Here is a 16,124-nt window from a genome sequence, read left to right as displayed (position 1 = left end):
AGGTTATTTTACAGACAGTGCAACCACGTACAATGACAATTGTAGGGTCAGCGATCCGGTACCATCCAGGATAATGGTGGCCGTGGTGCAAACTACCCACTAACCTGGATCTAAACAGAAAATTCCTTGTGGTCTTCAGACACTGAACATAAATAGCCCATGTCAGGCTTGTTCTCATGTGCCGAGTGTCCTGCCCTGCACACGTCTTTATCTTCCATAAACCAAGCTGTCTGGGAAGTGGAATGGTCTTATCTGATAATACTTTAGACTTTTACATTGGATCTACATAGACAAAGCAATTTATTAGTAGATATTACGTTGCAGAGGGTGTGTGTTACTATAATAGAGCTGGGATGACCTGCTGGCTTCTATCGGTGCGGCTGTCAGAGCTAAGAGGTTCTGCAGAGGTGGCTGAGCTTAGATCTGAAGGGCTGTACTACTAGCGGCCCATTGTGGACTGTATGTCATATAACCGGGGCCCAAGATGGACGAGAGCAGCGGCATCGAATTAACAAAACGGCAAAAGAGGTTTCCTTCCATAAGGGTAGGTACAAAATGATTAGGATAGATGAATCTTAGATGGTGTAAGTATTGAATACGGAAATTCTATTATTATATTTATAACACACAAATCACATGTCGTATGTATCATCAGAGCCAGATCAGTATTATACAGTGGGCTGACACTGCTTATGTCGTCCTTCCTACTGCATTGTGTATTTCATAGCATTTCAATGGGCCAGTACACATGACGATGAATTTCACGGTCCTGTGTGTGGGCCCATACTCCTGCCACCAGGTTCTGCCATCTGTCTTGTGTGTATGGACTATTCCAAATGTCAGGGAAAGAAGGAAGCGAGTTCTGGCAGCGGCTTACTTCCCTCTGCCCATATAAAGCACTTGCACACTTGGTCGACCATGCACACATATGGGGGAAATAGGAGATCAGCTGTTTTATAGCGATTTAAGGTGTATCGGCAATCTTATCCCTTTAAGAGCAAATCCTGCAATGTGGGGCAACACGGTGGCTCAGTGGTTAGCATTGCAACCTTGCAGCGCTGGAGTCCTGGGTTTGAATCTTGCCAGGAACAACATCTGCAAGGGGTTTGTATGTTCTACCCATGTTTGTGTGGATTTCATTTCATTCTACAAAGACATACTGATAGGGGAAAAAAAATGTATGTTGTGATCTCTATATGGGGCTCACAATCTACATAAAAAAATCCTTGGTCGACCAAGAAAAATTATATTATATAAGGAATATTATATTATTATAGGAATAATATTCATTTGAATATATTAGAACTGGAATCAGAATCAATATCTGCGGAGTATTGGGATATAGAACAACCAGAGGTGTAAGATACAAGACCTATGGCAATTGTCTGACAAGTCCGGCTCTGCTATACCAGGTCTAGACTCTACAATCTCCCCCTATACTAAGACAGATTATACTTATTTATAGTCATTTCTATATCTACAAGTTTATATTTCTGCTACAAATTTCATTATAAGGCAAATTCACAGTCACGACCAAATCTGCACGGATTATATCGCATGCTGTGACGCTATTAACTACAGCACCGGGACGACAGTGTGAACAGACCCATACTGGCCATTACAATATATACATGATGTGTTAAACCTCTATAAGTATTGCTGGGCTATAAGATACATAATAATACTCGTAGGGTCCCCAAATCTGCAGCCTATTAGATTGGCTTAGTATATCCCTGTACCTGTGTTGCTTCTTTCTTTCTCCCCCTCACCCTTTTTTGGATCCAATCTCATTTTTCCAGGAAAAAAAATCCTGGCAGCAAATGTGATGCAGTGTGTGAACTTAGACTTGTATTAACCCATTAACGAACAGAGTATGTACAGTAAGAAACGAGAGAAGAATAAGGTACACACAGAAGATGTATATATATATGTATACAGCACCCAACATGAAGCTTCATACTACCTATTATATTGTTCATATTATATACCTATTTTTATAGTGCAGTACATATTTTATATACACCAGTCCATATCCTGTACTGAAAATAATAGGCAACAATATTTTCACATATTGATATTGATATATGGTAATGTATGTTTGTCATGTCAGTTGTTGGAAATCATAATGAAATATTCTTGATCCAATGTCTAAAGCCTAATACCATAATATAAAAATCATAATTATAATATAATATAAAAGTAATTAGAATAAGGAAGTCATAATAAAAATAACAATAATATATGGAAGCCAAGAAATAAAAATAAAAAAAAAATAAAATAAATAAATAATAATAATAATAATAATAATAATAATAATAAATTAAGCCATTATGTAATGATAATAATAATAATAATAATAATAATAATAATAATAATATAGTTATAATAATAATAATAAATTAAGCCATTATGTAATGATAATAATAATAATAATAATAATAATAATAATAATAATAATAATAAAGTTATAAATAATAATAATAATAATAATAATAATAATAATAATAAAGTTATAAATAATAATAATAATAATAATAATAATAATAATTTAAGCCATTATGTAATGATGATAATAATAATAATAATATAATAATAATAATAATAACAATAATAATAATAATATAGTTCTAATAATAATAATATTGAAGCCATTATGTAATGATGATAATAATAATAATATTATAGTTCTAATAATAATAATAATAATAATAATAATATAGTTCTAATAATAACAATAATAATATTGAAGCCATTATGTAATGATAATAATAATAATAATAATAATAATAATAATAATAATAGAAAAGCCATTATGTAATAATAAAGAAATAATAATAATTATAATGATAATAAAAATAACAATAATAGAAAAGCCATAAAATAATATCATCCTATAAATCATAAAAATAATGGAAATCCCACAGAATATATTGGTATAGTTAACACTTATTTTCAGTTTTTAGACATATTATAACGCTTTAGCATATATAAGGGGCTCATTGGCTTGGTTCTGTATATATGGCACACAGACATGCAAACAGATGAAGACATGTTCTAAAAGTGCAAAGTCTTGAGCCCCGATGACCATAGTAGAGTCCCTGCACCTCTGCACTACTGATCTATAGGTTCCTCATATGGGGACTCAAACCAATGTGATGTGACGTTCCAAATAGAATACAATTGTCTTCTGTTGGACTTAGAGTAATAGTGTCAGAGTGTTATTGTTGCCATATCACACCGCTATGTAGCTGAGAGGAGGCGCTGAGGTGCAGAGCTGTGGAGTAATGTTATAGGCATTTTTTTTCGATGCTACTTTCTTGTTTTGTATTTTGGGATCAGTATAATCTCACGTGACATGTTCTAGTCTATAGAAGCTTTATGTGTCCTTATTGTATTAATCGCTCTCTTTCAGTCCGATGTAAAAGATGACTTATTTGTTCCTGAAGAAGACAATAGTCTGTATTTTACATACTCCGGAGCCGCCAATGTCCTAGAAGTGAAAGATCTCTGTTACCAGGTAAGTTACAACAACGTAACCATTGTATGTATTTATGTTCTTTGTATCGCAACAAGATATTCCTCAATGTCAAGATTGTTTCAGCTCATACTCGTATATGTCATGTCCGCAATGAGGCTTATAACTAAATGTCTTTCTTACATTGCATTTTGTAGTGTCCGCATAGTAGAAATGCTTTCAGAAATAGAAGGGTTAATAGTTTATTTTTGTCAATTGACAAAATCAAGTCAATGTGCAAAAGAGAAATGTAAATCCCATCAATATTCAGTCTGACCTTTGCCCTTTGCCTTCCGTCAGTTCTTCTCGGTACTTGCAGAAGGTTTTTGGCCATCTTGGAGGACTAAGCCCAGATCTTCTGTGGATGTTGCTCGTCCAGTCCGTCTGTCTCTTCATGTCACCCCAGACAGACTGGTTGATGATGAGATCAGGGGGAGCCCTTGCTCTGATGTTGTCAGGAAAAAATTAGGAAAGTGATGTTGAATTAGAACATGTCCAATTCTTTGTTCTCGAGGTAGATGGGTTCTGTTTGGCGAGAGCTTATTCTCTTCTTCTCAGCACAAGCCTAATATGTGTATATAGTGTATACATGGGGAGGTTGGGACGAATAGTTGTCCTACGGCCTTCTTTACAATGTCAACCACAGATAATCCCATACCGAGGAGACTAAAGCAAGAAACACAAACAGCAACCAAAGTATCCAGTCACTTCTTTCACATGGACACCAAATGAAGAAAAGGATTGTAATACATGGATATTTTGTCTTAATATCTTGATAGAAAATCATCCATATTATGATTATTCTTCCTCCGCAAGGTCAATCTTAATGCTCAGATTCCATGGTACGAGAAGCTGGCAGAATTTAAAATGCCTTGGGAATGGAATAAAGGAGCCCAGACCACAGCGATGGCCAACCTGAACCTGAAGGTCACCAGTGGGCAAATGTTGGCGGTCATCGGGAACTCAGGTAGGTTGTGTGACTCAGAAATACTCTGTGTAATAGCATGGGGTTTGTAAAGGGATTTTACTGGGAGGTTCTATTTAGGATGGGCCATCAATACATGGTGAGGTCCAACCCTCCCCCCCCCCCCAGCACTTCCACCGACCAGAAAAACCCTTCATGACAATTACATCTAAATTGTTATACAAAGTTACCATGTCTCTTAACTAATACTAAGCAACTAATACCACTATTACCAGCAGAGTAACTAATACTACTACCACTACTACTACTACTACTACTACAGCAACTACTACTACTACTACTAGAACAACTTATACTACTACTACCAGAGTAACTAATGTAAAAAAACACGAAAACTTGGTAATCTTCAGTAGTTGATACCTTTTTAATGGCTAACTCATAATGATGACAAATGGCTAACGTTTCGAAGCGCAAGGCTCCTTTGTCAAAGCAAATTTAAAAACACTTTTGAAGGATGCATATATATATATATATATATATATATACACAGAGCAGGCACAAAGGGTGTTAGATTTCAGGAGGAGGGGGGGGTTGTTAGTAGTTGGTGAGACAATGTAAGCAATTGGTGGAGACATTTGCTAGAGACAATGTGGTAATTGGTGGAGACAATATAAACACTTACAGGTCCTTGTCAGATCACACACTACTGTAAAAAGACATGAACCCCTGTGATGCATTAATCCCACACTCTAGTGTCCGAAACAATGTCATGAATTTATATTCATGTATGCGTCTTTCTCTCTTAGATCTGAAATTCCCTCTCAAAATCAGAATTTTCATGTCATTGGTAATGTTGTGGTCCCCCCTGCAAAAATGTTTTGACACGGGAAGGTCAGATCTTTGTTCTTTAATAGTATGGCGATGTGAGTTCATGCGCAGTCTAAGTTGCTGTCCGGTCTCTCCAACATACAGACCGGACAGCAACTTAGACTGCGCATGAACTCACATCGCCATACTATTAAAGAACAAAGATCTGACCTTCCCGTGTCAAAACATTTTTGCAGGGGGGACCACAACATTACCAATGACATGAAAATTCTGATTTTGAGAGGGAATTTCAGATCTAAGAGAGAAAGACGCATACATGAATATAAATTCATGACATTGTTTCGGACACTAGAGTGTGGGATTAATGCATCACAGGGGTTCATGTCTTTTTACAGTAGTGTGTGATCTGACAAGGACCTGTAAGTGTTTATATTGTCTCCACCAATTACCACATTGTCTCTAGCAAATGTCTCCACCAATTGCTTACATTGTCTCACCAACTACTAACAACCCCCCCCTCCTCCTGAAATCTAACACCCTTTGTGCCTGCTCTGTGTATATATATATATATATATATATATATACATATATATATATATATATATATATATATATATATATGCATCCTTCAAAAATGTTTTTAAATTTGCTTTGACAAAGGAGCCTTGCGCTTCGAAACGTTAGCCATTTGTCATCATTATGAGTTAGCCATTAAAAAGGTATCAACTACTGAAGATTACCAAGTTTTCGTGTTTTTTTATATTTCCAACCCACTGGCTAACACGGTACAACAACGAACATTTCCCTTTACCAGAGTAACTAATACTACCACTACCACAACTACTACTACTACTAGGACAAGTACTACTACAGCACCTAATACTACCACTACAGCAACTACTACTACCACTACTAATACTACTACTAGAACAACTTATACTACTACTACTACCAGAGTAACTAATACTACTACTACCACAACAACTACTACTACTACTACTGCTACTGCTACTACTACTACTAGGACAAGTACTACTACAGCACCTAATACTACCACTACCACTACGGTACCATTAAATGTGAACATCATTATGCACAATTTGCAATGAAATATCCTGCTTCTATTGTTTGTAGGTTGTGGAAGGACGACATTACTGGACATCATCACTTGTAAAGATGAAGGAGGGAAGATTAAGTCAGGTCAGATCCTTATTAATGGGAAGCTGATCAGCAAACAGCTGGTAAAGAAGAGCATTGCCCACGTGAGACAAGATGATCAACTGTTACCACATCTGACGGTCCGGGAGACATTGTCTTTTATCGCTAAACTTCGACTTCCAAGATCATACTCAGAACAGCAGCGGCAAAAACGGGTACGAAAGTCTGTGATAGATAGATAGATAGGAGATAGATAGATAGATAGATAGATAGAATAATTAGTAATTTATTGGAACTCGTTTGACCATTTGTTCAGTTTATTGCATTTAAATTTTTAAACCTTTTACATATAATAGGTAGATGACGTCATCGCTGAACTTCGGTTGCGACAATGTGCAAACACCAAAGTAGGAAATGCCTACACGAGAGGAGTATCTGGTGGAGAAAGGAGAAGAGTGAGCATTGCCGTACAACTGCTATGGAACCCAGGTAAGATATCTAAACATACCATCTATCTATCTATCTATCTATCTATCTATCTATCTATCTATCTATCTCCTTATCTATCTATCTATCTATCTATCTATCTATCTATCTCCTATCTATCTATCTATCTATCTATCTATCTATCTATCTCCTATCTATATATCTATCTATCTATCTATCTATCTATCTATCTCCTATCTATCTATCTATCTATCTATCTATCTATCTATCTATCTATCTCCTATCTATCTATCTATCTATCTATCTATCTATCATCTATCTATCTCCTATCTATCATCTATCTATCTATCTATCTATCTATCTATCTATCTATCTATCTATCTATCTATCATCTATCTATCTTCTATCTATCTATCTATCTATCTATCTATCTATCTATCTATTTATCATCTATCTATCTCCTATCTATCTATCTATCTATCTATCTATCTATCTCCTATCTATCATCTATCTATCTATCTATCTATCTATCTATCTATCTATCTATCATCTATCTATCTCCTATCTATCTATCTATCTATCTATCTATCTATCTCCTATCTATCTATCTATCTATCTATCTATCTATCTATCTATCATCTATCTATCTCCTATCTATCTATCTATCTATCTATCTATCTATCTATCATCTATCTATCTCCTATCTATCTATCTCCTATCTATCTATCTATCTATCTATCTATCTATCTATCATCTATCTATCTCCTATCTATCTATCTATCTATCTATCTATCTATCTATCTATCTATCGCCTATGTATCTATCTATCTTCTATCTATCTATCTATCTATCTATCTATCTATCTATCTTCTATCTATCTATCTATCTATCTATCTATCTATCTATCTATCTATCCATCCATCCATCCATCCTATACCTTTGTATATATAACAAACACCAGCTCAAGCTCTAATTTTCTTCTACACATCTTGTTTGCAGGCATCCTGATCCTAGATGAGCCCACCTCTGGCCTGGATAGTTTTACAGCACATAACCTTGTGATAACCTTGTCCCGACTTGCCCGGGGAAACCGAATGGTTCTATTATCCATCCACCAGCCCAGATCTGACATATTCCAGCTCTTCGATTTGGTTCTTCTTTTGTCATCAGGATCCACTATCTACTCTGGAACAGCAAAAGACATGGTTCAATATTTCTCATCTATCGGGTTCCCATGTCCTCGATATAGCAACCCTGCAGATTTTTATGGTAATTTAGTTAAATACTTGCAATACTTAGAATATAATTCCAGGAATAAAAATCAGGAACATGAATCACATATTGAAACAAATTGAAACATTTAGTGCAGGACGTTCCATGATGTGTCAATTATTGCTAAACAACTTTGGAATAAAAAGGCAAATATCAGAATGTGTCCTGCAAGCCCCCTGCTTGGTCATAATATGTTTTTGAAAAATTTATGATTCATTTTCCAAAAACATTATCATGTTGATTATTCTAAGGGTGAGTTCGCATGGAGTTTCGTCCTCATGAAAGACTCTTGCACAACTCTTCCAAGACATCTCCCATTCACTCAACAGCCAAGTTTTTTCATCATGGGTTTTCACAACTATTGTTGAATTAGCACACAATCCACGTAAAGGTTTCAATAGAAGTCAATGGGAGGCTGAACCTTATCAAAAAATCTTCATGAAAACCACATCAAAATAATCTTAGCCTTTACATAAACCTCATCCAAAACCAACATGTAAAACCCATTGAGTTTTGGAATTTTCAAAGTTGATTTGTCCACTTTGGCAAAAAAAATGATTGCCCCCTTAAACAAACCAGTTACTCTACAATCCAATTCACATGTATGACCCAGTTGCTTTCTTTCTTCTCAGTGGATATCACCAGTATCAACTATCGAAGCAAAGAGGAAGAGTTGGAAACATTGGAGAGGACAAGGGCGCTGGCAGAAATTTTTGGGGAAAAAGTGAAAGATTTTGATGATTTTCTTTGGAAAGTTAATGAAGGGAATAGAGAACTTCCATCTAGTGAACCATGGTACGTATCTACAATATGACCTACACAATGGTGTGTTTACTACATACATTGTCCAAGTTGTTTAAGACCATAGACCCAATACTTAGAGGGACATCACAAAAATGCTACATAAATTTATTCATAGATCATTTTACTTATTGTAACATGTCCTTTGTACCATAGTTTAGTTCTTTACATATTGGTCAGTTCACTTAGAAGACAACATAGAGGTTGCCCAAACTGGACAAACCCTTCTCAATCTGATGATCGCCCGGAGAAGCTGTGGACAGCCACATGTTTGTCTGTAGTGGCCACTACTGGGGAAATATAGTATTACATGTTGCCCATTCAGATGAAGAGGTGACCATGAAGTAGTTGGATACGTGAAGTCCACCAGGGTAGAACTTCAGTAGGACCTGATGAAGGTCCACTCTGTATAATAAGTACTAAGTAAAATTCAATGACTGATATAATCACTTTTGATGACTTCTATCTATTACATATGGATTTATGGACTTGATCGATGTTCTCATCTCTGTTTCTTTCATGCTGTCAGTGTGGACACGTCCAATAATCGTGTGGAAAAAGTCATCAAGATAGATGCGAATGAAGTGGATGAATTACCTAAAGGTTTCCATCAGTTTGCTGTATTACTAAAGTACGTCCCACTATAATATATTATCAACTAAAAAGATGGAAATGCAACATGGCATAAAGCTTGTAAGAGATCACAACCTGGGTTGTCCCGGACCTTTAGTGGTCTATTCTTAGGAGAGTCCATTAGTATTAGATTGGTAGGTTTTCGCTCCCCCTCCCTCCCCCTATCAGTATGTCTTTGTAGGATGGGAGGAAATCCACACAAACACAGGGAGAACATAAAAACTCCTTGCAGATGATGTTCCTGGTGGGATTCGAATCCAGGACTCCATTGCTGCAAGGCAGCAGTGCTAACCACTGAGCCACCATGTTGCCCTCACCCCCTCCCCCATGGTCATCGGTTTGAAGGATTCATGGCACTCTGGCAAGCACAGCATCCTCCTCATTGTTTACCATGCACAGCTACATAATTTTAGTAGCATTAGAATTCACTACCACTTTGTCTTCAAGTCAATGGGACTTACCTTAGGAGTGGTACTATGTCTCCTTGAACACCATATCCAGTTTAGGGAGGCTTAAAGATTATGCATGCTTCCCTGGGAATTTTAGGAAAAGGTTTGCAAATTGTGCCTTTGGTGTCACCTATTGGAAGGTAGCATCCATATAAGTCAGTGTCCGACAGTAACTTGATCTAGAATACAAGTCGTAACACAACATCTCTTTCATGTGCTGACTGTTGGTTCAGACTTCTTGCCCGTTGTCAGTGCAGCGTTGGTTACTAAGCTGTAATACCAGGCACAACAAAAAGTAGGGAGCGGTGCCTAGAAAACAATAAAGGGGACGTGGCACATACAATCCCTTTAAACAGCTGACTGGTGGCTGCCAATAGTCCGACCTCCACCAATCCAATATGGCTTACTCTAAGGTTCCAGTCCAGGATTACCCCTTTTGCTTCTGTGGATTGTATTTTATAGCCAAAATGTAGAATCCTCTGATAATGTGATGGGTCAGTAGAGTAGTAACCTTGATTTACTGACTGCAATGCTCAGAGCTCAGGACTAGAGATGAGCGAACACTGTTTGGATCAGCCGTTCCGAACAGCACGCTCCCATAGAAATGAATGGAAGCACCTGGCATATACACTTTGCCGGCGGCCGGCCACCGTGCCAGGTGCTTCCATTCATTTCTATGGGAGCGTGCTGTTCGGAACGGCTGATCCGAACAGTGTTCGCTCATCTCTACTCAGGACCTTCTCCTGCCAATATTCTGGCTAACTAATATTATGTTTTGGTGACCTCTCCTTTACAGCCGCCATATTTCGAATGACTTCCGGGATCTAACCACGTTACTAATCCATGGCTTTGAGGCGGTGTTGATGGCGCTGCTTATTGGTTTTTTATATTATGGACAAGGAGGAAATCGACTCTCTATACAAGACACGATCGCCTTACTTTTCATGAAGGGGTCACTCACTCCATTTGCTGTTGTTCTTGATGTGGTTGCCAAATGTGAGTATTTTTGTAATGTTTTTAGATATTGTATCCATTTTGTTAAAGTCTAGGTTTGCACTAGTGTTGGGGTTTCCGTTCTTGGAGTCTTCTTGGGGACCCGAAAAATGGAAACCTTATGCGTTATATCACCAGATGGCCATGAGATAACCCCTTTAAAGGGATGACGTTCAGATGAATTTACATCTATAAAGATATGTATATACTAACAATTAAAAACAGGATCTTATTCTAATCTAATGATATTGTTACAGGTCATTCAGAGCGAGCGATGCTTTTCCTCGAATTGGAAGATGGATTATATTCCGTTACACCATATTTCTTTGCTAAGGTAATTTTACGAATAACTTATATTAGGTCCATTTGTGACTCTTGGTGGCCATATTAATAATGTTTGTGTAACGTGGTATATTTTCTATTGGACACTCAATCTTCATGATGTTCATGAAATCTCAAGTATAAATGCTCTGGATCTTGTCTTCTATCACGTGGACACTATGTCTTGCCTCTACTCCACTAGCTCTTCAGATTGTAAGATTGTACCGCACATGGATGTGGCGCATGCGCAGTACGACATTGAGGCTATTGCAGAATTTACTGACGAGCTAGAACACGTGCGAGGCTTGGGACCAACCACTGGGCAATTGCGAGCCCATTTGTATACAAACCTATTTTCCTCTTGGTTTATTTAGCCTGTGTGGATCACTATTGACATCAATGGTCCATGAAAAAACATACAGGCAGCGCTCGGATCTATGTGCCGTCCACAGACCAATGTATGAGCCCAGACTGGGAACAGGACTAGGATCTGTCCTCGTTTTGCCCCCTGTCTTGGTCAGAGATGTGTATGGAACCTAAACATGTGAACATTGATGTGGATTCTGATTTGGATCCATACGGTTTCCCTATAGGACAATTCTTATTTTTATTTGTTTTTCCTTTGCCAGGTCATCGGAGAACTTCCAGAACACATCGCCTTTGTTGTTTTCTACAGTGTCCCAATCTATTGGCTGGCAAATCTAAACCCCGGGGTGGATTGTTTCTTCTTTAATTTCTTCTTGATGTGGCTTTTGGTATATTGTAGTCGTGCCATGGCCTTGTGGATGTCGGCTTTGCTTCCCACGTTGCAGATCTCTTCCTTCATGAGTAATGCCATCTTCACTGCTTCCTATCTGACCGGGGGATTCATAATAAGACTGGATACACTTTGGGCAGGTACGAAGGAGAAATTTTACAATTTTAGATTTTAAAGTTTTACAAATTTTACAGAATTGTCACTGTTGAGCGGAGCAGATTCTTCCAATTTTTGCCCAGATCATAGTGAAAAGTTACACAATTGTTCAATATTCTTATTGTATTATTCCTTCTGTGCTTCTTGTCCTCTGCAGTGCCATTTTGGATCTCCTTTGTCTCTTTTCTCCGGTGGGGTTTTGCAGGACTCATGCAAGTTCAGTTTACAGATCTGACGTATCCCATCAAAATTGGAAACTTTACCGTCAGTGTTCCTGGAGAACTGGTAAGACTTTAGTCCGGCCCTAGTTTTCTTATTAAATTCAAAAGACCAATAGTGATCCAGCAACCAGATTTGCATTAAATTAAAACTTTTGTTTATTAGTCCATTTGTTTTAAAATTTCTTTAGAAAACCAGTGAAAAAATATAAAACGGACACAGCACTTACATGAAAAAAACTGTTTCGGATTACATGGAACAATGGACACACGATGCTTTAGCCGCCTATGTGTTCATTGTTCCATGTAATCCGAAACAGTTTTTTTCATGTAAGTGCTGTGTCCGTTTTATATTTTTTCACTGGTTTTCTAAAGAAATTTTAAACAAATGGACTAATAAACAAAAGTTTTAATTTAATGCAAATCTGGTTGCTGGATCACTATTGGTCTTTTGAATTTAGTATTGGTACCTGCACCGGCAGGATTGTATAGTTTTCCGTGCACCACACTAGCAGGACAAAAGCATGTTGTCTGCACTAGGACCATAACAAAACCGTAGGGCTGAGACATATATTTTTTCTTTCACACTAGTTTTCTTATGGCTGTTTATAGAGACCTCACTGGTTTTGGCCTCCAATATGTATTACATTTTATTAACTTATACTAAGTATAGAAAAAACGGCAATTCAGCCATTTAAAGTTTTAGGAACTTTTTTTAATGTAAAAATTACGTATATTTTTAAGAACTTTATTTAGCTCCCTTAAGGGGTGTGAACCTACAACCTTTAGCGCGCTTGTGACATTGTGACAGCTATGGGGTCTGCCTGGCATCTGAGCAAGGGCCATAGTTAAACCATCGACAGTCACTTTTACATGATGCAAAGGGTTAATAAGAGTATGTAGACAGGCAACCCCCTATAAATGGGCCAAAATGTCTACTGTCTATACACAGTACTATCTTACGAATGGGTGTATCTAGTACCTGTAGCTGCCATCTATGGTGAATATATTGGTAAATTGCCTATCGTGACTTATGCTGCATATTGGTTAAAATAAACAAGATGTCACCAACTTTTTTTTAACCCTTTCACAATCAACATTTTTTTTCAATGAACCAACATTGCGATGTGTAACCGTGACTGACCGTTCCTTTCTCATCTTTCGTACAGATTATCCAAAGCATGGACGCGGACCTCTACCCGCTGTACGCCTCCTACCTGGTGCTCATAGCCATCAGCGCTGGCTTTCTTCTCTTATATTACATATCCCTCAGGTTCGTCAAACAAAAATCAACTCAAGACTGGTAATACCCCATGAGAGGACCACCATGATGTGGGGTACAAGGGCGTCGGTGTCTATACCTGGAGTCACCTTAATGGTGGTGGTGGTGGTGGTTTTGGAACAAAAAAAAATCATCAATGGACAATTAATAAAAAAGTTTCCATCTTTCCTTGAGTACTTTTGCGCTTTGGCTACCATTAGAATTATGAAATCGATGCTCCACTTAGTTTGAACAGAAACAAATTCTATTCATTGAGCAGAATAGAATATATGGACTATGATAAGTTTCCAACAATTTTTCTGGGCAAAGTGGTTCGATCGGGTATATAGACGACATCCTTCCTGATAGTTGGCTAGTACACATACTCCTACTCCAACTTTTTGGAAACAATGTATCATGCCATAAGATCACAATAACATATACAGAGAATTGTAACAGGTTAGCATTTATTTTTCCCATTTCCCATTTCAAAAAAGTTGACTTTTATTTCTATTGTGTAATGTTGAATTTCTAATGACAATTTTGTGTATATAGCCATATAATTTAAGTTTGCAGATGTGTTATGAGCCCCTGGAGGGCTGTATAAGTCACCTTGGTTGCAGGGCAACCGTTCATAATAAAAGTATTTTTCAAAAAGGTTTTATGTGTTTTGTTTTGTTTTTAAATAAATGTATAAACTGAACAATAAGGCAAACAAACAATATACATTATATGTATCAAACATGTAACGTTTGTCCGGTTCACCTATGGTACCCTGGGTGGCCAGTAATGTACAGAGTTGTGAATGTATGGGGCATTGCCGCTGGTGCCAGCTGTAACTGAGGCAACCTAGTTGTTTTTAAAGGAGGCGCGCTTCATTCTGTAAGTCTGTTTGTGTCCCATAATGGTATCATGGGATGTCAATGAGATGGGATAGCAGTCGTGGACTAAAAAGGACCCAAAATCTGTCACGGAAGTGAACCTAATAAGTCCTGCCACAGACATAATACTATGAACAAACACGATATCCTGGAAATATTGTAAAAAGATACAGTTTGATTTTTTGCTGTACAAGATACTTTTTTTTTAAATAAATGAAAAATAAAACAACTACATATATAGGGACCCCTCCAATAACACCTCCTAGATGTGAAGGAATGGAATCTTCTCATTGAATACTTTATTCTGTACAAAGTTGAATGTGATGACAACAAAATCACACAAAAATCATCAATGGAAATCACATTTATTAACCAATGGAGGTCGGGATTTGAAGTCCTCCCCAAAAAATTAAAGTGGAAAAACCCACTACAGGCTGATCCAACTGCGATGTAATGTCCTTATAACCTGTCAGTATGAGGCTGAGTAGTGTGTGTGGCCTCCACGTGCCTGTATGACCTCCCTACAACACCTGGACATGCTCCTGATGAGGTTGTGGATGGTCTCCTGAGGGATCTCCTCCCAGACCTGGACTAAAGCATCTGCCAACTCCTGGACAGTCTGTGGTGCAACGTGACGTTGGTGGATGGAGCGAGACATGATGTCCCAGATGTGCTCAATCGGATTCAGGTCTGGGGAATGGGCGGGCCAGTCCATAGCTTCAATGTCTTCATCTTGCAGGAACTGCTGACACACTCCGGCCACATGAGGTCTGGCATTGTCCTGCATTAGGAGGAACCCAGGGCCAACCGCACCAGCATATGGTCTCACAAGGGGTCTGAGGATCTCATCTCGGTACCTAATGGCGGTCAGGCTACCTCTGGTGAGCACATGAAGGGCTATGCAGCCCCACACCATTACTGACCCACTGCCAAACCGGTTATGTTGAAGATTGTTGCAGGCAGAAGATCACTCTCCACGGGGTCTCCAGACTCTGTCACATGTGCTCAGTGTGAACCTGCTTTCATCTGTGAAGAGCACAGGGCACCAGTGGCAAAGTTGCCAATCCTGGTATTTCTGTGGCAAATGCCAAGCGTCCTGCACGGTGTTGGGCAGTGAGCACAAACCCCATCTGTGGACGTCGGGCCTTCATACCATCCTCATGGAGTTGGTTTCTAACTATTTGTGCAGACACTTGTACATTTGTGGCCTGCTAGAGGTCATTTTGCAAGGCTCTGTCAGTGCTCCTCCTGTTCCTCCTTGCACAACGGCAGAATTAGCAGTCCTGCTACTGGGTTGTTGCCCTCCTATGGACCCCTCCACGTCTCCTGGTAGCCCCTCCATCCTCTGGACACTACGCTGACAGACACAGCAAACCTTCTTGTCACAGCTCGCATTGATGTGTCCTGGATGAGCTGCACTATCTGAGCCACTTGTGTGGGTTGGAGAGTCCGTCTCCTGCTACCACAAGTGTGAAAGCACAACCACCATTCAAAAGTGACCAAAACATCA

The 16,124-nt window shown here is 38.3% G+C and overlaps 1 protein-coding gene across 1 annotated transcript; it reads left to right on the top strand.

Annotated features, from left to right (window-relative positions):
* Positions 1–484: 484 nt before the first annotated feature.
* Positions 485–13,867, top strand: ABCG8 (ATP binding cassette subfamily G member 8). Its single transcript, XM_075267034.1, has 13 exons — positions 485–544; positions 3,413–3,517; positions 4,331–4,481; positions 6,402–6,640; positions 6,782–6,914; positions 7,872–8,141; positions 8,777–8,939; positions 9,475–9,576; positions 10,824–11,023; positions 11,278–11,354; positions 11,971–12,238; positions 12,412–12,539; positions 13,642–13,867. Exons 1-13 carry the CDS (start codon positions 485–487, stop codon positions 13,777–13,779), a joined length of 2,034 nt encoding a protein of 677 aa, XP_075123135.1. The 3' UTR covers positions 13,780–13,867.
* The last annotated feature ends 2,257 nt before the right edge of the window (positions 13,868–16,124 follow it).

The sequence above is a fragment of the Leptodactylus fuscus genome, chromosome 3 (genome assembly GCF_031893055.1).
Source record: "Leptodactylus fuscus isolate aLepFus1 chromosome 3, aLepFus1.hap2, whole genome shotgun sequence".
Taxonomy (NCBI): Eukaryota; Metazoa; Chordata; class Amphibia; order Anura; family Leptodactylidae; genus Leptodactylus; species Leptodactylus fuscus.
The sequence above is the reverse complement of the archived record's forward strand: the minus strand, read 5'-3'. Positions and strand labels throughout refer to the sequence as shown.